Raw genomic sequence first — 24,876 nt, 5'->3', positions numbered from 1 at the left:
TTTCTCTGGAGAACCCTGACTAATACACTCAATTTCCTGTCAGTGACAACAAAGGTATTCCAGGCTTCCACATAGTAAAACTTAATATCACCTGTTCCTCCCTCATGGGTAACCAACATTTATAGGTGGAGGCCTGATTCAAAGACTTGAAGACTGCATGGATATAATTCTATGTTCAAATTATGGCCCATTAAACATCACTTAGTAAGAGCTCCATTGGAATGGGGCTGAATAACTTTCCGGTTACAGAGTTATTTTGCTTGTAACAGTTGGGTAAGAATTTAACTGGGGGAAAAATTTCTTCTGTGTTTTGAAGAGTGAAGGCAACAGCAACCTACGTAGAAGTAAACTGAACCAGCGTCGTCTAGTTTATTTAACAAAGCAATACAGCTTTTTGGTTCTTGCCACCTTACCCAGAGGAAAACTACCTTTTGTCTGTGGAAACTCTAGGTTAAACAAATGGTGCTGGGAACAGAGAGGTGTTTTAGTCACTTCACGGTGTGGGTTTCAAACATCTTCCAGCAAGACTGCATGCAGGTGTTTCAGGGAACAGGTCTATGCAGTGAATTCACCACTGCATTGTAAATGTTGGAAATCATCCTCCAGTGGTCCTGTGTATGTGAGTGACAAGGACTGGCACCGCCCCTCTTGTAGAAGATGTCATTGTGGAGCAATAAAAGTGGTCTCCAGAGCCCCTTTTACACTGCAACACCTCCTCTCTTTCCCAAGTTCTTTGAGCATTAGCAACCTCATATATTACACTTCTCAGAAGAATATGCAATTTAAGAGAATATTGCTGGGGAGAGCAATGCCTAACCTAAAGAAACAAATTGCTACTGGTGGAATTTCAGAGATTGTGACATCTGTCTAGGGAGCTTTATGTGGATAATGATCCTTACTTTGCCCCTCCAATCATAACCCACAGGTCAGCCACCCATGCCCTAAGCCCAGGCTTAAGGGAGCCTTGTTCAAAACTTCATTTTACAGCCCCATGGTAGCCAGTTTTAGGAAAATGGAGTCACCATCTGTTTGTTTTCTGTTGGAGAAAACTATTTTCCCAAAACAGTGGATAAGGCTAGGGAAGGGAGCAAAATGGAGAAAGGGTATGGAATTTTTTAAAGAAAGGAAGACAGGCTGATGCAATGCAGCGTTTTAGCTGCAGTCAGGTTTTTTATTGTTGGTGTTTCTGTGTTTTTTGTTTTGATGAATATGTCTTTTCTCTTTGGAAGATCAAGGACAAACACCTATAGTCACAAAAATCAATTCATTCTGCAAAGTCTGAGTGGGCAGGAGAGATGATAGAATCCTCCGTGGAAAGGAATGAATGTTGCTATAGAAACCAGATGATCCTTTAGTGCAAGTCCCAAAGCGCTTGCCAGGCTGCCTAACCCTGCATATTAACATTGTGGGTCCAGAGAGCTGCTTGCAGTTCTTTGGAGAGGGATTATTCAGATATTGGTCTGATGAGCTTTTTAAGGTTTTATTTATTTATCTGAGAGAGAGAATGGGAGACAGAGAGCACGAGAAGGGGAGGGTCAGAGGGAGAAGCAGACTCCCTGCTGAGCAGGGAGCCCGATGTGGGACTCGATCCCGGGACTCCAGAATCATGACCTGAGCCGAAGGCAGTTGCTTAACCAACTGAGCCACCCAGGCGCCCCTGGTCTGATGAGCTTTTATGCATCTTGTGAAAAGGAAGTCCGAGTCTCCTGGGAAAGGCTGAGTTGCCTGAAATCTTAAGATACTAAAGGCCCACAAACCACAGCTCACTGGTCATGACAATACTCGTTATCTGCGATGGTTCTCAGGAGGGCTTCTGAGAAAAAGTGAAGGTTGTGTCTATGGTTTCTGGAGGGCTGTTTCTAGGGCAAGGAACATGTAAAGTAGGGCTCCTAGAGAAGAAGACATCTCTTGAGCAGAAGTGTGACCAGGATAGAGGGATAAAGGGGTGCCTGGCTGGCTCAGTCAGTAGACCATGCGATTCTTGATGTTGGGGTCATGAGTTCAGGCCCCATGTTGGGCATAGAGATTACTTAAGTTAAAAAAAAAAAAAAGAATAGAGGGATAAGTTTACTTGGGGGAGGGTGGTATGGGTATACAGTGTGACATTTAGACACTCTAAACTTAAATGTTTTCATGTGAGAATTAGATGAGATGATTATCATACAGTACCTAACACGGTCAGTATCTGATGCAGCAGTTACACAGATACTAACTACCACTACCAAGAGTACTATAATACTAGTAACCCTATTAGCTGATTTTAAAGTCTAACTTAGAGAAAGAAAGCTATCTCCAAATGAGATGTTTCTTGGGGTGAAATGATCTCTGTTTCTCCCCAGAGCTCTTTCTACTTGCCATGCTGTACAAATAACATTATATTGATAAGAAATGTTTTCTCTTCTCTCTCTCTTTTTTTTTAAGATTCATTTACTTATTTGAGAGAGCATGTGAGCGTGCGTGGCGGTGGGGAGGGGCAGAGGGAGAGGGAGAGAGAGAATCCTCAGCAGACTCCCTGCTGAGTGAGGAGCCTGAGACACAGGGTTCCCTCCCATGACCCTGAGATCATGACCTAAGCTGAAACCAAGAGTCGGATGCCTAACCGACAGCCACTTAGGTGCCCCAAGAAATGTTTTCTATTAAGGAAAAAACCCCACTCAATCAACATCACCATACGCAATTCATTTACTGAGTCACCACAATTGAGCTTAATAAAACTTCCCTGAACATTTACCATGATTTCAATTAAACCTTCTTCCTAATTGTGGGTTTTGTTTAAAAAAAAAAAAAAGTTGAGTTTTGCATTATGAAATTAGTATTTTCTCTCAATCACTTGAAGAAAAAAATCACAACCCTGTCTCCTGAATACAATCATTAGTAAGTTAGACCTGTTTTCTTCTAGCCCCTCTCCCATACATTCCCCATGCATATTATTATTAAAAAATATATGATGGGGGCGCCTGGGTGGCTCAGTTGGTTGGGCGACTGCCTTCGGCTCAGGTCATGATCCTGGAGTCCCAGGATGGAGTCCCGCATCGGGCTCCCTGCTCTGCGGGGAGCCTGCTTCTCCCTCTGCCTCTGTCTCTCTCTCTCTCTCTGTCTCTCATGAATAAATAAATAAAATCTTTAAAAGAAAAAAAAAAATATATGATGGGTGCCTGGCTGGCTCAGTTGGAAGAGCATGTGACTCTTGATCTTGGGGTTGTGAGTTCGAGCCCCGTGTTGGGTGTAGAGATTACTTAAAAAAATAACATCTTAAAAAACATTTTATATGTTTATATGTATAAAACATATACGTATAAAACATACATATAAACATATAAAACATAAATGTGTGTGTATATATATGTATATATAAACATGTCTCTGTGTGAATATGTGTATCTATATATGGCTGTAATCCTTCAACAATTGAGTGCCATGTGGGCGGGGACTTTGTTTTATTCATAGGCATCATGATGCAGATCTTGGGAAAATAATGCACATTCTCAGGTCATCGAGGTGGAGGGATAAAGCCCCATTATTATCAGCTCCAACATTCCTTCTGTAGGGTACAAACAGTGGTTAGGAAAAATCTTTTCCTTGCTATTTCATCCTTTTTTCAGGTTATGATGAATCCATTTAAGCAGCCTTCATAATTACTGGCAAAACAGTTTTGCATCTTTGACTTGGAAGTCAGCAGAAGGACATGAATAGATCATTTGTAGTAGATGAAATAAAAATACTAGTAAACATTTGGGGACAAATAAGTAATCAAAGAAATGAAATGAAAATGAAACCAACATGAGATACTTTTTTTTTCTTTGGTTATCAAATTAGCAAACAAAATACATTAAAAAGAGCTTACCAAATGATGAAGTAAGCACTGTTTTCACTTGGCAATGGGAAATGTACAAATGTACATTACCAAGTGAATGGGAAAATGTACATTTTGGGATGGGAATATACATTTGCATAGTCTACTCAGAAAACAATTTGGCGGTGGTGAGTCCACTTCTGGGGATTTTCCTGAGGAAAAAAAATAGCCAGGAATGCAGGGGAAAAAAAAAAGTTCACTGAAACATTATTCATATAGAAAAACTTAAAAACAATCTAAATGTTGAACTCCATGAAAGTGATTAAATAAATCAGGGTATATCCATATAACGGAATATCACACAGCTTTCAGAAATGTTTAAATGCTAAGTAATGTGGAAAATGCTCAAATTAAAATGTTTACTGGAAAAAAACCAAAATTTTATGTATTCGTAGTCTGAACTGTAACAGTGATTGCCTCTAAATGATAGAATGATGGGTGATTTTTTTTTTTTCTCTTCCCCCTCCTCTTTTCGTCCACACTCTGGTGAGGAATGCCATTTTTCATGTATTTTAAGAAGTGACTTTGTAGGGGCGCCTGGGTGGCTCAGTTGGTTGGGCATCTGTCTTCAGCTCAGGTCATGATCCTGGGGTCCTGGGATAGAGCCCCACCTCTCGCTCCCTGCTTAGCAGGGAGCCTGCTTCTCCTTTTCCCTCTGAAGCTCCTCCTGATTGTTCTCTCTCTCTTTCTCCCTCAAATAAATAAGATCTTTTTTAAAAAAGTGACTTTCTATAATTTTTTTATAGTCAGAAAAACATTTTTTAAGGAGTCACATAGAAAAACCTCTTATATATTTACTGTCATATATACAATCACTGTGACTGGGAAAGAAAGTATGTGGTAAAGAGATTAAGACCTAAGCTTTTACCTCTGTTCGGCTACTTACTTTTCCTCTTGGTAGAATGGAAATTATAGTTTCTAACTCACAAGGCATTATGGTCATGCAGGTAAAGTCCTTGACATAGTTCATGGCACATGGTATGTGTTCAATCGGTGTTCATCTTTCTGATTATGTCAAGTACTATTTGCAGGAGTTGGTTACCTTTTTAGCTAACGAAGTTGGCTAACCGAGTTTAAGGGGTCTGGGTTATCCAGAGGGCTGTGATACTGGACATCTGAACGGTGCAGGTGGCTTGTATCTTACTCAACTGTTGAAAATCTGTTTAGAGGCAGGGCTGCAATTTAGCTTCAGCCTGAGCAGGAAACTTTCCTTAAGCCTCACTTCTGTGTCAACGTCTGGGTATTCCCCATAGAGGTCACCGCCCCAAACTAGTTTCTACTTTTAGCTCAACCGCGGCAAATTTCCTTAAGTATCTCTAGGAACTCGGCCCCGCCCACATGCCCCCACCCGGTTGGTTCGAAAGCTCCCGGGGTTTGTTCAATCCTAGGGATTTTTCCGAGTTGATTGGCGGAGCAAATCGGAAATCCTTTGACTTTTCTGATTGGTCGCGTACGGCATTGGGGCGGGGCGTGTGGGAGTGTCTCGTCGGGACGCGGGGAGCTGTCATTGGAAGATGAACCCGGCATTTTCAGAGCTTCGTGCCGTCGCCTAGGTCGCGAGGGGCGGGCCTCCTCCCGACCAGGCTCTAATTGTCCTTTGCATTGGCCAGACATATCGTCACTCACGGAACTTCGAGGTCATTGGTACGAAAGCTCCAAGAGGCGGTGGATGATTGGTTGGTTGTGGTTCCCGCCTCCGCGCCAGTCGCCATTTTGCAGAGGGAGCCGAAATCTGAAAGGCAGTGGTGTGGCTAACCGTGCTGAGTGCGGCGGCAGGTGAGTCGCGGGCTGGGGAGAAGGGGCGGCAGCACTTAAGTCCTGGCTGGTTTTCCGCACCAGCAGCGGGCGGGAAACCAGAGAGTGGCGGTTGGCCTGCGGAAAGGGGTTGGGCTCCCTGCCTCTTCTCCACTTTCTGTGGGGCCGGCGCTGTCGGGATTCCAGGGAAGCTTGGCGCGTGCACCCGTGGTCCTCCGCTCTCTCGAGGGCCGGCACCTCGAGGGGGAGCGGCTTGGCGGGCGGGCAGAAAAGGCGTTCGGGGCTCTTCCCGAGGACCCGGCGCGCGTGCGTGCCCGCCCGCCCGTCGCGCACGCCCCCTTGGCCACCCGCTCCCGTTAGTGCCCTGGGGGTCTCGCCGCCGTTCCTCCCTGATGGATAGTTGGTGCTTGTGGCAGGGAAGGGTGAGCGGGCCGAAGAGGCGCCAGGGTCGGGGACGTTTTTCCCCAGAGGGTGTCCACAGGCTCAGCGGGGTTTGGGCACCTCTGGCAGATGAGTGGGAAGAAGAGGAAGAGAGAAGCAGCAGGGAAAAACCTAGGTGGTGTACTGTGTATAGCTGGGAGGGAGAATCGAGCAGGAGTATTTGCCTCAAAGGACATCTAAGTGGGAAGTACTCCCCCTTCCACTTCTAGCACATTCCTTATAGTTTTTCTCATCTATGCGCTTTGTCTTTTTTCGGAAACAAAGACAAGGCATCTCTAGTTATGTTGCCCAAAAAGATTTTGACTGCTGCAGTGCTCCGGACGTTTATATACTTTACATACAGACCTACTATGAATGGTTAAAACATTCATCATTCGGGGCGCCTGGGTGGCTCAGTTGGTTAAGCGACTGCCTTCGGCTCCGGTCATGATCCTGGAGTCCCGGAATCGAGTCCCGCATCGGGCTCCCTGCTCGGCAGGGAGTCTGCTTCTCCCTCTGACCCTCCCCCTTCTCATGTACTCGCTCTCTCTCTCAAATAAAAATAAATAAATAAATCTTTAAAAAAAGAAACATTCATCATTCTTTGGTTGTAGCAGTTCACTTTTACTTCATTTATATATGGGACAAATGCTCTGCTTTTCTCTGGTCGTAGAATGGAATGGTGTATGCTTGGACATCATCCATATTAAGCCACCGTGGGAAACCGCTGAATTTCAGACGTGGGGCCTCTGGAATTTGGTGACCTCCCGTTTGAGATCACTAGGGTCCAGATGAATGAGAGGTTGGCTGTCCTTGTTGCATTTTCCCTCTGTTCTGCCAGGGAGTAAAGTTTTTCTTTGGTTAGCAGTTTATTTTATTTATTTTGGGGAGGGAGAGAGAATCTTAAGCAGGCTCTACGCCCAGCGCGGAGCCCAATGACAGGCTGGATCTCACCACCCTGAGATCATGACCTGAGCTGAAATCAAGAGTCTGGCACATAATCGGCTGAGCCACCCAGGCGTCCCTGGTTAGCAGTTTAAAAGGAAAATCATAGTCTTTGGAACAGGACTTTTTTTTTTTATTTTTGAAGAATCTTTGTAGACTTTCAGGAGCTTGGAGGTGCAGACATAGGACTACTTTTAAGTCTTTAGAATGTCAGGCTCACACTTCAAATAGGCTGATGTGTTAAAAGACTGTAGAATAAATTTCTGCAAAGCTAGTTTGTCTTTATTGCCTTTCTTTTTTTTTTTTTTTTAAGATTTTATTTATTTGAGAGAGAGAATGAGAGAGAGCACGTGAGAGGGGGACCCCGCTGAGCAGGGAGCCCGAGGCGGGAATCCATCCTGGGACTCCAGGATCATGACCTGAGCTGAAGGCAGTCACTTAACCAACTGAGCCACTCAGGCTCCAGTTACTATTGCCTTTCTTTAAAATATTGAACACTTACGCTGTTAGAAGTCAATATAGTGACTTTTGGGAGGTAATGACTGGGATGGGAGACAAGGAGATCTGGGTCGCTGGTAATCATTTTGATGGGTTCATGACATTTCATTGAACTGTTTGGTTATCATGTGTGTTTTTATCTGTATTGAAATTACAGTTCAATAAAAAGTTAACAGAAATTGGTTGAGAGTCAGGTGATGGTCAACACTGGATGCTATGGGATCTCCTCAGCTCTTGCCCTAGTCAGTTTCTCTGTTAGCAGTGTGGTGTCACAATGCTGTATTTCCTCCCCTCCGAAATTGTTTTAGGTTCTTTTCTGGGTGTTGATGCTGTTTGCTAGCCAAAGGCAACAACTAAATTTCTAAGAGATACTGATATTTAACCTGCCTTAAGGACTTCGCTTCACATCCCGTTAAATAAACTGGTTCTCTGCTTGAGTTCTCATTTCAAGAGAGTTTAGATATATTTGTGTTGGCACTGCTTCCATACTTAGGCTGACTAAAGCCTGCTTCCATAGTGGTAGCATTGAGACTGTGTTTCCACTTACCCACTTGGATGCTGCAGTGGAAAAGAATTTTCTGGCAAGGCATCAAAAGGCTTAGTTGAATTTCCCTTAAAAACAAGACACACTACTCTTTCTTGGCCAAATTATACTTAAAATTGTTTAAATTTTTTACTAGGAGTCACCTCTAATAGAGCCTTGTGTTTTATGTATGGTGTTTCTATATCTCTGTAAAGAACAATTACTTGACTTGCCTTTCTTTTCATTCAGGTAACAGAATTCAGTCACAATGGGGAACGTTTTTGAAAAACTGTTTAAGAGTCTATTTGGGAAAAAAGAGATGCGGATTCTTATGGTGGGTTTGGATGCAGCTGGAAAAACCACCATCTTGTATAAATTGAAACTGGGAGAGATTGTGACTACCATCCCTACAATAGGTATGTTCACGGCCTGTGATGAGACCAGTTTACAAGTTAGTATGTTACACATTTACATGCCTTTTATATTATTGAATACTTCTTTCTGAAAACCTTGTCTGCCCCAAGAGCATAAACTTTTTGAGGCCCAAACTAGGTAATACAGAATTTCCTAATTGCTCCCTGGCACCTCTAGGACCATTGCTACGTTTATGGGGCAATCAGAGGGACACATTTAGGATAAGCACAATTAACCTTATCTGCTTGGCAAAAAGAAAAAGATAATGATTAAAACGGGGAGGGCGCAGGGCTCCCTGGCTGGCTCAGTTGGTAGAGCTTGCGACTCTTTTTTAAGATTTATTTATTCTAGAGAGAGAGCGAGAGTGAGCTAGCTTTGTTGGGGAAGAGCAGAGGGAAAGGGAGAGAAACCCAAGCCGACTTCACACTGAGTGCGGAGCCCAAGGCAGGGCATCTCAGGACCCCAAGATCACAACCTGAGCTGAAACCAAGATTCCGATGCTTAACTGACTGAGCCACCTAGGTGCTCCAGAGCTTGCGACTCTTGATCTTGGGGTTTTGAGTTAGAGCCCCACTTTGGGTGTAGAGATTACTTAAAAATAAAAGCTTAAACAGACAACCAGGGAGGGCAGTTATGCCCTCTATTCCACTCAATTAGTGTGTGTCCCAGCCTAAGCCTGAGATGGGAGCTGGGAATCTGCTGTTGCCTCTTCAGCCCATCTTCCTTCCAGCTGGCCTTTCCAAGTGGAAGCATGTCCACAGGAAGTATGTTCCTAGGGTTTAAAGATGCAGTGTGATTTCCTTCACTCTGGCTCAAGCCAATTACTTGAGTTGGTGTCCAGCTGAAGAATCTGCTTTGTTCTAGTGCTGGAGGAGAACCTGGCAGTGGAGTTATTTCTGTGAATCAGCACTGTGTTTTGTGGGCCATTTGAGGATTTCACAAAGGCAGGTTGGATAGGACTTAATCTTTGCCTTAAAAACTGCCTCTAGATCCAAACTCCTGAGTGAGAATAGGCCCCATGGGATGGCATGTGAAGTCAGTAGTGTTCAGAATGTTGGATTAGTCACAGGAACCAAATGATCAACTTCCAACTTGGGCAGTAGTTTCAGAGATTACAACATTTGGAGAAGGAGGAAACCAGATGGAGAAGACGTTCACACCCACAATTTAAAAAATGTTATTAGTCCAAAATGAAAATAGCGTAATTGCTTGGTTTTCTCCAATTATAAAAATTATTCATGCTTCCATAATGTTAGACATACAGCAAAACATAAACAAGTGTTAAAAAACACTACTGTTAAGATTTTGGTGAATATCTTTGTAAAATCATATGCATTCTGTTTTCAAACGTTGCATTAAACAGTGTGTTTGGATCTCTTTCTATATTATTTCCTCTCTGTGGAATGCTTTCCTGCCTTTTTCCTTAGCTTCCTCCCCTTTTATGTAGGTAACACCAGCTCATTCTTTTGGTCTTAGTTTAAACATTATTTATCAGGGACACCTTTCCTGATAGCCTGGACTGGTTTTCCCCTGTTAAAAGTTTCCATAGTAACCGGAACTTCTTAATAATTCTCAACACATTTGCCATTGCTTGCCCACTTCTCTTCCTTCCAGCGGTGTGTAGATAAGGGCAGGAACCATGTCTGTCATTTTCACCATTGTTCCCAAGCCCCTGGCAGAATGCCTGGCACATAGTAGCTGTCCAGTAAATATTTGGTGAATGAATGGGATACCAGTCTTGTAGATTGTGAAACTAATGGCCCCCAGTGAATCATCCCCCTCAGTATCCACCCTCTTGTGCAATCCCCTTCTACAGTGATGCTGAGCTTGGCCACATGGCTTGCTTTGGCCAAGGAAACATCAGTAAATGTAATTCAAAGATTGAATGAATAAGTGCTTGTGCCTTGAGGCTTGTACTTTTGGAACATTGCCACCACTGTAAGAGGATGCTCAAAAATGAAAAGACCACCTGGAGAGAGATGGGCCAGTCCACTGCTCAAGGGACTCCATAGCTGGATGTAACTACAGGGGGAAGCCCAAGAAACCCACAGAATTGTTGGGTTCATTATTCTAAGTCACTAAGTTTCGGGGCTTAAATAACAACCGATACAGATTAACATCAACATCAAGTTTTAATAACTGGATAGTATTCCATTATATGACTGTATTTTTAATAAATTTCCATTGACGGTTGATTCAGTTATTTACAGTGGTTCTTTTTTTGCAAACATGAACTTTACTCCTTGTAGTAATTTCTGGAGGAAGAATTGTTAAAAGTAATGTACATTTAGGGATGCCTGGGTGGCTCAGTTGGTTAAACGTCTACCTTCCGCTCAGGTCGTGATCCTGGGGTCCTGGGATTGAGTCCCACGTCGGGCTCCTTGCTCAGCGGGGAGCCTCCTTCTCCCTCTGCCTGCCGCTCCCCCCTGCTTGTTCTCTCTCTCTCTCTCTCTCTCTCTCTCAGAAATAAGTAAATAAACCAAACCAAAACAGAAAAACCTAATGTACATTTAGGGGCACATGGCTGGCTCAGTCCATAGAGCATGTGACTCTTGATCTTGGGGTCGTAAATTCAAGCCCCACATTGGGCACAGAATTTACCTAAAAAAAACCCAAAAAACCCTTACGTACATTTAAAATGTGGGTACACATTGCCAGACTTCTCTCCAAAAAAGTTGTGTCACCAACTATTAAAAAGTGTTCATCTCCAGGGAATTTGCCAATCTGATGGGGAGGGAAAAAAAAACACTGATTTTTATTGGAATTTCTTTTACTGTAAGTGAATATATTCAAACATCCATTGGCCATTTGTATTTGTTCTGTACTCAATTTTATTTATTTATTTAGTTTTTAAGCTTTTACTTATTTATTTGAGAGAGAGCATGTGTGCACATGACAGGGGAGGAATAGCAAAAGGGGGAGAGAGAATCTCAAGCAAACTTCCCGCTGAGCACAGAGCCCAATGTAAGGCTTAATCCCACAACCCTGAGATCACAACCTGAGCAGAAATCAAGAGTCGGATGCTTAACCAACTGAACCACACGGGTGCCCCTTATTTATTTATTTTTTAAGTAGTCTCCATGCCCAGTGTGGGGCTTGAATTCACGCTGGGTGGCCCTTATTTATTTTTTAAGTCATCTCCATGCCCAATGTGGGGCTTGAACTCACAACCCTGAGATTAAGAGTCGTGTGCTCTACCAGCTGAGCCAGCCAGACACTCCAGTCTATGACTTGATTTTAATTTGGTTCTACTGGTTTTTTTCTTTTTGTTGGCATGTTTATATGTCTCTTAACAATTTGAAGGAGGACATCATGGGTCAGAAACAACTCTTGTCATGTGTTAGTTTTCTAGTCAATTGTCTTTCAACCTCATTTTTTCTGTGTTTTGCCATATAGAATTGTAGGTAGTCAAATTTACCAATTTTTTTTTTTTAAGATTTTATTTATTTATTTGAGAGAGAGAGAATGTACAAGGGAGGGAAAGGGACAAGCTGACTCTGCACTGATTGTGGAGCCCAACACGGGGCTTGATCGCATAACCCCGAGCATGACCTGAGCTGAAATCGAGTCGGACACTTAACTGACTGAGCCACCCAGGTGCCCCATCCATGCTGATATTAAATGCCTTCTTTATCATATACTAAGTTTTCATGGGTGTGTGTGTGTTTTTCTGGGCAACTCCCTGTTGTAGTCATTTGAACTTAATTATTTCACGTGTTACTGAGTTTTGATAATATCTTTAAAAATAATTTATCTGTTTTCAGAGAGTTCCTGGTTATGTTTACTTGCTTATTTTTCCAGGTTACATTTAAGATCATTTTGCTAAGTTTCCTACCCTACCTCCCTTCCCTCATCACTTTAGGATTAGAATGGCATTGAATTTATACATTTATTTAGCAAGAATTGAGATTGCTGCAATGTAGTGAGTGCCCCTCGCTAAAACAAGGCATGACTCAGTGAGATATCGAAAGTGAGCAGGCCCAGGTTGTGGTGGACCTTGACAGTCATGTTTGGGATTTGGGTGTGGGAAGCCAAGGAGAGATTAGTTTTTTTTCCCTTATTTTAAATATTTCAGTCAAGCATAAATGTGTAGTGAAGTGATATGACCACATAATGTGTTTTGAGAGTTTTGATTGGAAAATGCTAAGTGGACGGAGAGAGGAAGAGTAGCTGCAGATAGTTAGGTCGCTTCAATAATTGAGGCTACTGTCTCTTGGGTTAGGGTGACTATTAGATATTTAGGAGATTGAATTGATAAGATTTGATAATGAGATGTTTAGGGGTGAGAGTGTTGGGAGTGTCAGGGATGCCTCCCAGATTTCCGGCTTGCGGGATGAAGTCAGTACAGGGGTAACTAGTAGAGGAGGGGCAGGGATCTTTTTTTGTTTGTTTGTTTTTAAGTAGATCCTTTCCCAGCTTGGAGCAAAATGTGGGGCTTGAACTCATGACCCTGAGATCAAAACCTGAGCTGAGATCAAGAGTCAGACATTCAACCAACTGAGCCACCTAGGCACCCCTAGAGGGGTGGGGATCTTATGTTCAGTTTTGACATAATGCCTTATTGGAGCCTTTGAGACATCTAATCAAAGATGTTGGATAGAAGGTTAGATTATGAGCCTGAGGCTTAGGAGATCTGGGGATGGGGTAATGTAAATTTGAGAGTTGTTAGCACAAAGGTAGTAATGAAGCCCCATGAGTGAATGAGATTACCTCTTGGGGCTGTGGAAAGAGGAGAATGAATGGGGCAGGACAGAATCATAGGAACTCCATCACTTAAGGATCAGTCAAATGTGGTTGAGCTCACTGAGTAGACCAAGAAGGTTCAGCCATAGAAATACAATGAAAATGGGAAACCAGGGAAGAGTTTCAAGAAGGGAATGAGCAGTAGTGTCAGATATAAAATCAAATTATGCAAGAACTGAAGAGCATCTGTTGGATTTATTGACGTGATCGTTGCTCACCTTGGCAAGGCCAGCTATGTAACATGGTGAAGCAGAAGGTGTTCTTGGGTGAGAGGTGACACAGTGGGTGCAGTGAATGTAACTAAGCTTCTTAGAGAAGTTTGGCTTTGATGGGGAAAATAGAGGGTGATATAGCAGGTGAAGATGCGGAGTCAAGGAAGGGCTTTTTGAAAGATGTGAAGACTTAAGCATGCTGAGAATAGGTTGGAGACTTCGGAGAGGTCCAGACTGTATGGGTGGATGGAATCAGCATTGGATAGATGCCCCCTTCTCTTCTAAGAGGGAGAGAAAAAAGTATGGGTACAGATGTAGGTTGGTTTCTATGCTGTGTGGTGGGAGGTGGAAGTCAGTCTCATTAATGGCTTCTGTTTGCTCTGAAGTACGCTGTAAGATCTGGGAGAAAGAGGGGATGTGTGAGGTTGGAGAGAGTAGAGAAGGTTGGAGACACCGGTCATGATGAATAGAAGAGCAGAGCTGACTAACATAGTCTGTTTTGTAAGCTATAGATCTTTTCTTTCTTTCTTTTTTTTTTTTTAAGTAAGCGCAATGTGGGGCTTGAACTCAAGACCCCGAGATCAAGAGTTGCATCTCAGCTCATTGAGATGCAACTCTTGATGAGGCTGAGCCAGCCAGGTGCCCCCTGTGAGCTAAAGATCTGTGACTAGCAAGTTGCTTTGTAAATTAAAAGTAGTGTCCAAATATTAGCTGAAATTCATTTGAATTGTTCAACAAGTCTTCATTAAAATTTTTCTTCATCTTCCCAATTTAGGCTTCAATGTGGAAACAGTAGAATATAAAAATATCAGCTTCACGGTCTGGGATGTTGGTGGCCAGGACAAAATCAGACCTTTGTGGCGACATTATTTCCAGAACACCCAAGGTAAAGATTGTCCAGTCTATGGCTTTAGACCCATTTGTATTAAATGGGTCTAAAGATGGATGCTTGAAGCAAAACTTTGTGTTCTGCTTTATTTGGACTGTCAGTCATTCCTTCTCTTCTGATGACCCGCTTACACTTACTGGGGAGGTTTCTTTTTGGAAAATGGTCCCTGCCTTCCTAGAAAAAGTACTTGGGCATTAATGTCCTACATAGAAAACTGCTTTTAATGCAGACTAGTTAAAAAATGGCTATCCTGATGAATTTTGTCTTTTGGTTAATTGAGAGCTATATGTGTCTCAGACGAAGTACCAGGTTTTGGAGAATTTTAGTTTAGTATACCCTTTTAAACTCATTGAGAATATCTAAAAATCATGCCACTGGTGAGAAAGAGATGAACAAGCCTGGCTGGAATCCCAAATACCAGCATCTTGTGTGGCCACGGTCCCTCCCTGCTGCCCTGCTATTCTAGAAGTGTGTGAATCAACACACGTATACCAGATCATTACCTTATTTCCTTATCACTAGTTTCTGGGTTTTTATTTATTTATTTATGATTATTATTATTTTTTAAAAAATATTTTATTTATTTATTTGTCAGGTAGAGCTAGCGCAAGCAGGGAGAGCAGCAGGCAGAGGGAGAAGCAGGGTCCCTGCTGAGCAAGGAGCCCAGTGCGGGACTTGGTCCCAGGACCCTGGGATCATGACCTGAGCTGAAGGCAGACGCTTAACTGACTGAGCCTCCCGACTGAGCCTCCCAGGTGCCCCCTTATTGCTGGTTTTTTAAAAGTGCGGTTTTAATGGGTCCACTCCCTTGTCAATCTACTTGAGGTTTGTTTCCATGGATTTTGTGTTGGATCAATGCTACCTTAGAGAATATTGCCTCTCAAAATACCCATAAACTGTTCACCTAGTTTTTGTACCCTGATTTTCTTGTAGCATCATAACCAGATGGTATCTCCACGCTTCCTTTAGAACTTGTTTGGAATCCTAATTTTGAAGATTCCATGACTGGTGGTGTTTGCATCGCATGCATTCCTTAGTGAACACTTGTGTTCGTTGGTCTTGTCAGACCCAGTGCCCACGCCAGCTGGCCCTTTACATTTTAGATCATTGTTTCAGCACTTCGTTCGGTTTGTGGTTCTTGTCTCTGGATTTGGTTATTTTTCCTCAAAATAGTGCATTTATCTTTTTTTTTTTTTTTAACTTTTGTTAGTAGAAAATTCAAAACAAATACAAGGAGAGAGGATACATAATGAACCCCCTTGTGCCTGTTGCCCAGCTTCTACAGTTACCAACGTTTTGCCCAGAGTATGTTCTAGCAAATCCCAGACATGATAAATGAGGCCTTTTGCTCATATATATATCTCCTTCAGTTTTCATTTCAAACTGGTAAAGCCTTTTTTTCTGCACATAATCTCCATGCCATAATCACACCTCCAAAATCAATATTCTTTCATGCCAAGTACCCAGTCCTTAATTGAGTTTCTCCAGTTGTATCAAATATGTCTTTTCCACATTGGATTTGTCTGCATCAGGAACCAAAGTTCACACATTGCATTTCATTGTTCTGTCCCTTTAGTCTCTTATTCTACAACAGATCCTCTCCCAACGCTTTGTTTCTGCGCCATTGTTCTTGTTAGATGTTTATCCCACATTTTGGTTTTGGCTGATTATTATAGTATTACTTGTTTGTCTTGGGATATCTTGTAAAACGGTGGTTCTGGAGGCTTGATTATGGTTCATTTTGGCAGCAAGAATACCTCACAAGTGGTGCTAAGGATTCCTCTTGTATCACATCCTGACACAGAAGTTTGGCTGTCACACTTTTAGGGATGCTGGGTGGGTTCAGATGGTATCAGCCTAATTCTCCCAAAATAAAGTTCCCTTTCACCTACTGATTTTAGCATTCATGGAACACTATTACCTAGATCTGTTATTTCATCAGAGGTACAGAATGGTGATTTTTCTAGATCTTGTCATTTCATCTGTATTTGTTAGCTGAAATCCTTCTAAACAAAGAATTCCTTCATCAAATTCTTGGTTTCTCTGAAATACAGTGTATGTAACAAAGGCAGAAAAAGTGTTTAATTCTTTCCCTTTATTGATCTTCAGACAAACAACTTGATACCCTAGCAACTTCCATGATGACTCTTAGATTTTTCTATCTTTGTGTTTCAGTCCACTGCAGACAGTACTTTAGATACCCGGAGTGTTTGTTTATCTTGGCTTGGCACTTGCCATTTTGGCCAAACTGTCGCAGTTCCTTATTACTTAATAAAATGAGAAAGCATGGGTTTGAACCACAGCTCTGCTATGAAACCTTGGGAAAGTTTGTCTTTTCTCTCTGTTTCCTTATCTTTAAAATGGAGGTAGTACCTGCTGTGTTGGATTATTTGGCTTAAATGAGACTGATTTTGTAAAATGCTTAGTTCTGTGGTTGGAAGGTAGGCACTCAGATAGGAGCCTTTATTAGTCTGGGTTCTCCAGAGAAAACAGAACCAATAGGATGGATGGACATATATATATATACATATATATATGTATACCAGATTAATTATGAGGAATTGGCTCACATGGTTATAGAGCCTGAGCAGTCCCAGGATCTACATTTGGCAAGCAGGGGAACCGGGAGAGCCAAAGGTGGAAGATCCAGTCCAAGGGCAGAAGACCAGGTCCAGGATGGTCAGGCAGAGACTTCACTCCTCTTGTGCTCTTTTCAGGCCTTCAGTGGATTGGAGAGCACCCCCCCCCCCGCCACCCCATGCTGGGAAAGACAGTCTGCTTTACTCAGTCTACTGATTTAAACGTTATTAACTTCAGCTAGAAACACCCTCACAGGGGCGCTTGGGTGGCTCAGTTGGTTGAGCGACTGCCTTCGGCTCAGGTCATGATCCTGGAGTCCAGGCTCAGCAGGGAGTCTGCTTCTCCCTCTGACCCTCCCCCCTCTCATGTGCTCTTTCTCTCTCTCATTCTCTCTCTCTCAAATAAATAAATAAAATCTTAAAAAAAAAAAAAAAAAAGAAACACCCTCACAGACACACCCAGAATAACGTTTGAGCAAATGTCTGGGCACCCCGTGGTCCTGGTCAAGTTGACACGTAAAATTAACCATCACCAAACCCAAATTGTGAGAGGTTTTACTTCCTCATTCTCTGGCAGGAGTCCTTTTGCCTGCTCGATGTAGAGTCACATTCAGGCACCAAATTGAAATGCCTTTTTGTTTTCAATCTTCTATTCATAACAAGCCCAATTTTATGGAACTTCAGTAACTTGCTGTGATGGCGGCCACCTGGCTATGATCTAGGGCCCTAGGGTGGGCCAGTTAGACTCTTCGTGAAACTACAAATGGGGACTGTTTGAAGAATGGATTTGCTGTCTGTGATGGGTTCAGACATCTCAGCCAGGAGTAGCCTTGGATGCTGCCCCTGTTTCTCCTGCCAGCTTCTCAAAGGTCAAGCGGTCTTTTTTAATTTAAAATTTTTTCATCAGTATTGAGTATGACAGACTTAATGATAGCTTTTATCTCTCCATTAAGACACTTCACTTAACTGTGTGTTCACTTAGACTCACTTGTATAGATTGAAATTTGAACTGTTTATTTGATTTCTCAGTTGATTATATTATAGAGAGTGCATAAAATGGTCTATTAGTTCTCACTTGGAAAGATTTTTCTCCTTGATTGTAGGTTCAGTTATTTTAATTCATTAAATGGCAATACATGTATATGGTTCAAAATTCCAAAAGATAGAAAAGTATATAAATGTACAGCCAGGGCTCTTCCTATTGGCTGAACCCACCAGGAAGTGGGAGGGTGACCAGTCAGCCCTGGGGCAGACAGTAGGTAGGGGAATGCGTAAATGTACAATTAGAGCTACATGAAACAAGTTGAACCTCTCTTTATGGCATAGCTCTTTAGATATGTAAAGACAGCTGTCAGTCCCTCCAATGAGTCTTTTCTCTCGATAAAATATCCCTAGTATATCAGTTCTTTTTCATCTGACATGGTATCTCGTTCCTTTGCCATCCTAGTCTTTCTTTGAATCCTTCCAGTTTGCTTGTGTTTTAGAGTGTGGGGTCCAGCAGCCACCACGTAATAGTCGCAGGATGTTCTGATTGTCGGATGATGGAGAAGGCTTTTTCTCACTCATGTCCTAGAAACTGAGCTGCCATCATTGCTCTTGATACAGCCTAGGAGCAAATTAGTTCTGGCAGCTGCTTCACATTTTTGTCGCACAGAGGGCTTATTGTCAGCTAACCACCTGGTTCTTACTATCATTATTGCCTCAGGGAGTCCTGCTGAGAGGGTCTTCCCTGTTCTGTATTTGTGTGTATGTTGGATTTCCCCCTGTGGAATGCTCTGGAGATCGTCTTGCCCCACCGCTCCCTCCATCCAGTGTGGTAGCAGCCAGGTCTGTGCAGGGGGCAGCCGGCTTGGCTTAGACTCTTGCTTCCTGGGGATTTCTCCGATGCTGTCTAGTATGGGGTCCTACAAAGCTTTCCCGACACCAGCTTCCTGGAGTTGGGCCAGACTTCACAGGTTAGGGGCACAAGACTCCCTCCCTTCAGATACCTGCTGAAAATGTGGGGGGCTTCCCAGAACATTGTCCTTTCCCTGTGGCATCAGGACGCACCACCTCCAGCACCCTGATGCGTGACGTCTGCAGGGTATTGCCAACCAGGGATGCTTATCTGAACTTTGATGTCCCTGGTTTTTATTGCGACTTCGTTATGTAAACAGGATGTAGAAGTGAAGTGATTAAGCATGAACCTGGGGAAGGCCTGGATGCTTCTGAAGATAAGCTGGTGCAGTGTGTGTGTGGCAGGCTCTCTTAACTCTGGAGAGTACATGTCCTTCCTTAGCTGATTGCTTTCAGTGAAACCATACGCCTAAGTCGGGAGAAGCTGTAAGGACATAGAAACCTCTTGTCCTTTCCAGATTTGGATCACCAACATGCTTGTGATTTCTTTCCAGGTCTGATTTTTGTGGTTGACAGTAATGACAGAGAGCGAGTCAATGAAGCCCGAGAAGAATTAACGAGAATGTTAGCAGAAGATGAGCTCAGAGATGCAGTCTTATTGGTGTTTGTAAATAAACAGGTATATTATTGGCTTTCTGAGTACTGGGACCGAAATTGCTGCCAGATATTCACTTAAAAATACAGATATTTAAATTAGATGTCTGCCTCCCTCTCTCTAGCCCCTACCATAACCTTTCCCTCCACCTCCTTTTTTTTTTTTTTTTTTAAGTAAGCTCTAGGCCCAACATGGGGCTTGAACTCACAACCCCGAGATCAAGAGTAGCATGTCCTACCGACTAAGCCAGCCAAGCGCCCCCCTCCTCCTCCTTTTTAGCTTAGGTCTTCTGTTCATTCACTCAACAAACATGAATTGAGCATCTACTAAGATCCAGGCATTGTTTTAGGTATTGGTGACATAGCAGTGAGCAGCAAGATAGACAAAAGTCCCTGTGTTCATGGAGTTTCCATTCTAGTGGCAGGAGAGTCAGTCAGTAAGAAATATGTAATGTGTCTGCTGGAAGCGTGGTAGAGGAAGGTAAGCTGGGGAAGGGGGCAGGCTGGATGTGGGAAAGGGCCAGAATGCCTCCATGATGAGATGACATCTGAGCAGACCTGAAGGCCAGCAGGAAGGGAGCCGAGTGGGGCTAGGAAAAGCACGGCTGCCAATGCAGCTGGAACAGAGGGGGCGGGGGTGGTGAGGGCGGAGATGGTTGCATCATATAGGGTCTGTTGTCAAGGAAGAGAAGGGGCTTTTACATAAATGTAGTGGAAAGCAGTAAAGGAAGAGTGGGAGGAAGGCCAAGTGTAGAGCCGTCCCGTCTTGGGATTCAAAGAGGAATGAAGCTGGGAAAAGAAGGTAGCATCGTGGAATGAGGTAGAGCCGTGGAATGCACCAGCCTGAGATGATTTCAGTCAGGTAGTGATGTGTTTTCCTTCCACTTTCTCCTTCATGAATACATTCGTTACGCGATTGAGCTCATGCTCTTCTGACAGGGCCGCCTCCTGTTTTGTCACTTCAGATTTATCGAAGGCATTTTCTCTTGCCCTCCAGCTCTTTGTAAACATGATTTTATTTTATATTTTATTTTATTTTATTTTATTATTATATTTTTTAAATAGGCTCCACACCCAGCATGAGCCAAATGCAGGGCTTGAACTCATGACCCTGTTCTGAGATCAAGACATAAGCTGATCGGGACCAACTGAGCTACCCAGGCATCCCTGTAAACATGATTTTAAATGGTGGCTGGACCGTCATTCGCTCAGTCTTTACCCTACCGTTAGGTTCGATGCCAGTCCTGAATTTCACTCGTGAACATAATGGACTTTCAAAAAGATAATTACACTTGTTCTTTTTTTTTTTTTTTAAAGATTTTATTTATTTGAGAGAGAGAGTGAGAGAGAGAAAGACCACAAGAGGGGGGAGAGGGAGAAGCAGACTCCCCGCTGAGCAGGGAGCCCGATGCAGGACTCGATCCCGGGACTCCAGGATCATGACCCGAGCCGAAGGCAGTCGCCCAACCAACTGAGCCACCCAGGCGCCCTACACTTGTTCTTTTTAATTATAAAAGCAGAACATGCTCATGGTGTAAATCTGGCAGCAGTTTAGAATACCAAGTGAAATATTCTTGCCTCACTCTTCAGAATAAAATAATATTGTTAAATTTCTTCTGTCCTTTTTCAGAGATACAACTTTCGATGCCTGTATAAGCAGTTATATGATTGTATTCATATTTACGTTCTGGAGATCCACCTGCTTTTTCACTTAGCATATTTTGATGTCATTCTGTATCAATATCTCTAGATATACCTTAGTATGTGCCAGGCACGGTTCTAGGAATTTGGAATATATCAGAGGACAAGATAGAAATTCCTGCTCTTGTAAAACTTGCGTTCTAGTTGGAGACAGATAATAAGTCATCAACATAGGAAATAAGTCAGTTTTATAGTACAGTAACGTGTGGTGAGTGCTGCATTTGAAAAGATGAAGCAGGACAATTAGGGAGGGGTCCTGGGGGCTCGGGTCCCGAGGGCCTTGCAGACCACCGGGAGGACTCCAGTTCTTCCCCCTGAAAGAGATGGATCTGCTGCAGAGTTTTGAAAGAATGACTTGCTCTGACTTTCACTGACTTGAACATAGACCTGAAGGGAACAAGCACACAAGCAAGGAGACCAATTCAGAAGTTTTGTCTGTACCCCAAGTTAGAAACGGCGGTGGGATCGGGTGGGTAGCCATGGAGGTGGCGAGAAGTGGTCCGATCCTGCATCTGTTTTCATGGCAGAGCCAGTGGGTTTTCCTGATGTGGAGTTGGGAGGTCAGAGAGAGAGAGAAATTGAGGATCAGCTGAGCTAAGACTGTGACTAAAGTTTTGGGAGAAGAGCGTATTTCATTATACAAATGCATCATTATAAACTGACTTTTTTTTTTTTTTTGAATTTGCTTTTTCAAGGATCTTCCCAATGCGATGAACGCAGCAGAAATAACAGACAAGCTCGGCTTACATTCCCTCCGCCAGAGAAACTGGTACATTCAGGCCACTTGTGCCACCAGTGGAGATGGGCTTTACGAAGGCCTGGACTGGCTCTCCAACCAGCTCAAAACGCAGAAGTGATCGGAAGCGCTCCATTCCCCATGCATTGTGGCAAAGTCAGCTGGCCTCTTCTGTGTGCGTGTGTGCGTGTGAGGAGCTGAGGATGGGTGTGTGGCTGGGAGTGGGAGCAGCATTCTCACACCGTGCCTTAGACGTGCTATAAGAAAACCAGGCTTACATTTGAAGAAAAACCAGTGTTACACTTTAAATGCTACCTTCCATTTCAGGAGTTTCGAGGGTCAGCTTAGGAGGTGATGGAGGGGTCCATAGGGCCTTCCTGGCGCACGACCTTCCTAAAGGCCCTGGGGGTGGGCAGGAGGAGGAGAGCTGGCGTGGGGCCCAAGTGGAGCTGTGCCGTCGTGGGTCTGGCGGCTCTGCCTGCCTGGGGTCCTGTTAGACTTTGGTGGCCTTTTGTAAAAGAGGAAGGGCCTGTCGTTCTTCCCCATCACTGCCGGAGCTAGCAACTCACTTTTCAGTGCTTTAAAGCAAGCGATCCTCAAGAAAAAAAGACTCCTGCTTGCTGCAGGGTTGAAGTTCAGCTTTGAACTTTTCCCTTAAGTTATGTTCTTCCTGGTTTAATGTGCTTTATTTAAAGGAACTCGAGATCTTTTTCATTAGAGTATCAAGACTCCATTAACACTAGAAAATCATCCAGGCCTTCCCTCATGCTAGTTCCTTCCCCTGTTTGCCTCTTATAAGCCAAATGGAGACCATTTGGGTTAAGTAACCCAGTGTGAGGCCAAGACTCTTCACTGGGGCCACACAGTCAAGCGAAGGGCCGGGTTACGGAAGCGAGCTGAGGGTTGGAAGGGAGGTGAGGGTCGTGTTTGTGTCCTTGTATCACCACCTCGGGTTTCAGACTCCTGAGACTGCTGCTCCCACTTCTCTGCTCTGCTGAATGTTCTATGCTCGAAGCAGGAGGTTCACTCCTGGGATGGAATCGTCACCAGGTTCAGTTGTCTCCGTTCAACTTGCGGTTTTGGTTAGTTTCTGTTCCCAGAACCACACACCTGTGAGTTCTGAGAGTGAGAGAGGATCGAGAGGTTCATTTTGGAGACGAAATTCCCGGCAACCCCTGTTATTGCCCCTGAGTTGGTGCTAAATTTTGCTATGAAAAATGTCTAATCCTGACCGCTCTCCACGGTGCTGACTCCCTCTTCTGGGTGGCAATAACGTCCTATGTGGAGACGTGCTTTATGTTGTCTTCAAAATATTCATAGAAATGGCCTGGGGATGAGCTCGGTTTCACACGGTAGCCTAGAGCTCGTTTGCGCAAACAGCTGTCGGCCAAATGTGTACCTACGCGCTTCCCCTAGTTCACCTTTAAAAATTTCTTTTTCAAGAAAAATGTTTATTTAAATTACAGAGGAGGGGAATGTAAGGTGAATTTTAACAAAAGTAAACCTTGTTTATTGATGATAATGAAGTTGGTATTACTAGGAAAAAGTTTCATACCATGATACATGTGGGGTGTAATGTTTTTCTTTAAAATATTGACTTGAAAGAATGTTCATTGCAATACTGGCATCCAAGTCCAGATTTAGTTTTTAACCATGGAGTAATTCCTGAGAAATATGTAGGTTGTATGCCTCAAATTGGCAGGGACTGTGTCTTACACTTTTGTATTTATACTTAGTACAGTGTACCTAGTACAGTGCTAGGCCTCATTAAACAATTGTTGATTGGTTGGACAATAAAGAACTTGCTTTGGAAGGAGGAGAGGACAGCCATGTGCTTCTCAATGTCTTGAATGACTTTAGAATTCCTTTTCCCCTCCATTTTTTTTTTTTTTTAAGATTTTATTTATTTATTTGACAGAGAGATAGTGACAGCAGGAACACAAGCAGGGGGAGTGGGAGAGGGAGAAGCAGGCTTCCCGTTGAGCAGGGAGCCCGATGCAGGGCTCGATCCCCGGACCCTGGGATCATGACCTGAGCCGAAGGCAGACGCTTAACGACTGAGCCACCCAGGCGCCCCTCCCCTCCATCTTGGCAGACTTACTTTATGCCTTTACCAATACTCCTCACTGACAGTTTTCCTGGCGCATTCAGCTGTGGTCTTCTTCTAGGATTTAGGGCTGCTGATTAGGGATAAGTGGGGCCACCTCAATGTAGTTACTTTGAACTTTGGACTTGGGTCCCTGAATGCCATGTTGACATCCCAGCTGTGTCCCTTACTAGCTGCTGGCCTCAGCAGCTAGTAAGGGACCATTTACTCAGGCCATTTACTCCTAGCTTCTGTATCTCTGAGCCTCAGTCTGCTTAATGTTAAATGGGGATAATAATACCTGCCTAATAGGGTTGTGCAGATTCAGTGTCTCAGACCTTTGCACACCTTGCTCTGGGGTTTCCCTGGGAATATCTTGATGTCTAAGTGTGCACAGCAGTGCTGGCCGCAAACTGATTAACATTATTTATAGGAGAAGGGAAGTGGGATGGTGGGGGGGGGCTACATTTAATCTCTCTCTTGCTCTATTTACCTTCTAATCCTGCTGAGTGCTCTGTCCTTTTCTAACCATGGAGAATGCTAATGAGACCAGCCAGGATGCTTGTTCAACAAGCACATTGCTGTGTCCTACCCTCACCTGTTCCTCTTCCTTTTTTAAGTGTTTAGGTATGTATGTATGTTAAAGTTTTGTGGTTTCTAGTATATGCAACCACAATTACTAATTTTCAACAACCCCAAAAGAAACTCTGGATCCATTAGCATCCATTCCCCATTCTTCCCTTCCCCCAGCCCCCCGGCAACCACTAATCTACTTTCTGTTTCTTTGGATTTGCCTATTCTGGGCTGGTGAGGGGTCTGGGGAGCTAGTGGGAACTTCAGGGAGTGCTGAGGTGCTGTTGGCCTGACCACGCTCCAGCCAGAGGCATCAGTCTGAGGTCCAGATGAGGCAGAACCCCAGGGAAAGACTGCCCCTTAGGGACCGTGGCGTTTATTAGCTTGAGGGGGAATGCGGTGCCGCCAGTAATTACGTGGGACCCGGCAGAAAGTGGGTTGTGTGGTCACCTATAGAAT

At 43.6% G+C, this 24,876-nt stretch overlaps 1 protein-coding gene across 1 annotated transcript; it reads left to right on the top strand.

Moving 5' to 3' along the window:
* Positions 1 to 5,472: 5,472 nt before the first annotated feature.
* LOC102750470 (ADP-ribosylation factor 2) lies at positions 5,473 to 23,575 on the top strand. The gene is made up of 5 exons (XM_006743670.3): positions 5,473 to 5,629; positions 8,244 to 8,410; positions 14,139 to 14,249; positions 19,222 to 19,346; positions 21,718 to 23,575. The coding sequence occupies exons 2-5, from the start codon at positions 8,263 to 8,265 to the stop codon at positions 21,877 to 21,879; spliced, it is 546 nt and encodes a 181-aa protein (XP_006743733.1). The 5' UTR covers positions 5,473 to 5,629; positions 8,244 to 8,262; the 3' UTR covers positions 21,880 to 23,575.
* The last annotated feature ends 1,301 nt before the right edge of the window (positions 23,576 to 24,876 follow it).

Source organism: Leptonychotes weddellii, chromosome 15 (genome assembly GCF_054177405.1).
Source record: "Leptonychotes weddellii isolate Sample4059 chromosome 15, ASM5417740v2, whole genome shotgun sequence".
Taxonomy (NCBI): Eukaryota; Metazoa; Chordata; class Mammalia; order Carnivora; family Phocidae; genus Leptonychotes; species Leptonychotes weddellii.
The sequence above is the reverse complement of the archived record's forward strand: the minus strand, read 5'-3'. Positions and strand labels throughout refer to the sequence as shown.

Excerpts from the sequence above, each read along its gene's own strand:
- LOC102750470 (XM_006743670.3), top strand. The coding sequence starts at position 8,263 with ATGGGGAACGTTTTTGAAAAACTGTTTAAGAGTCTATTTGGGAAAAAA. Across the intron at positions 14,250-19,221 it reads TTATTTCCAGAACACCCAAG|GTCTGATTTTTGTGGTTGAC; the intron begins GTAAAGATTGTC and ends ATTTCTTTCCAG. Across the intron at positions 19,347-21,717 it reads TGGTGTTTGTAAATAAACAG|GATCTTCCCAATGCGATGAA; the intron begins GTATATTATTGG and ends TGCTTTTTCAAG.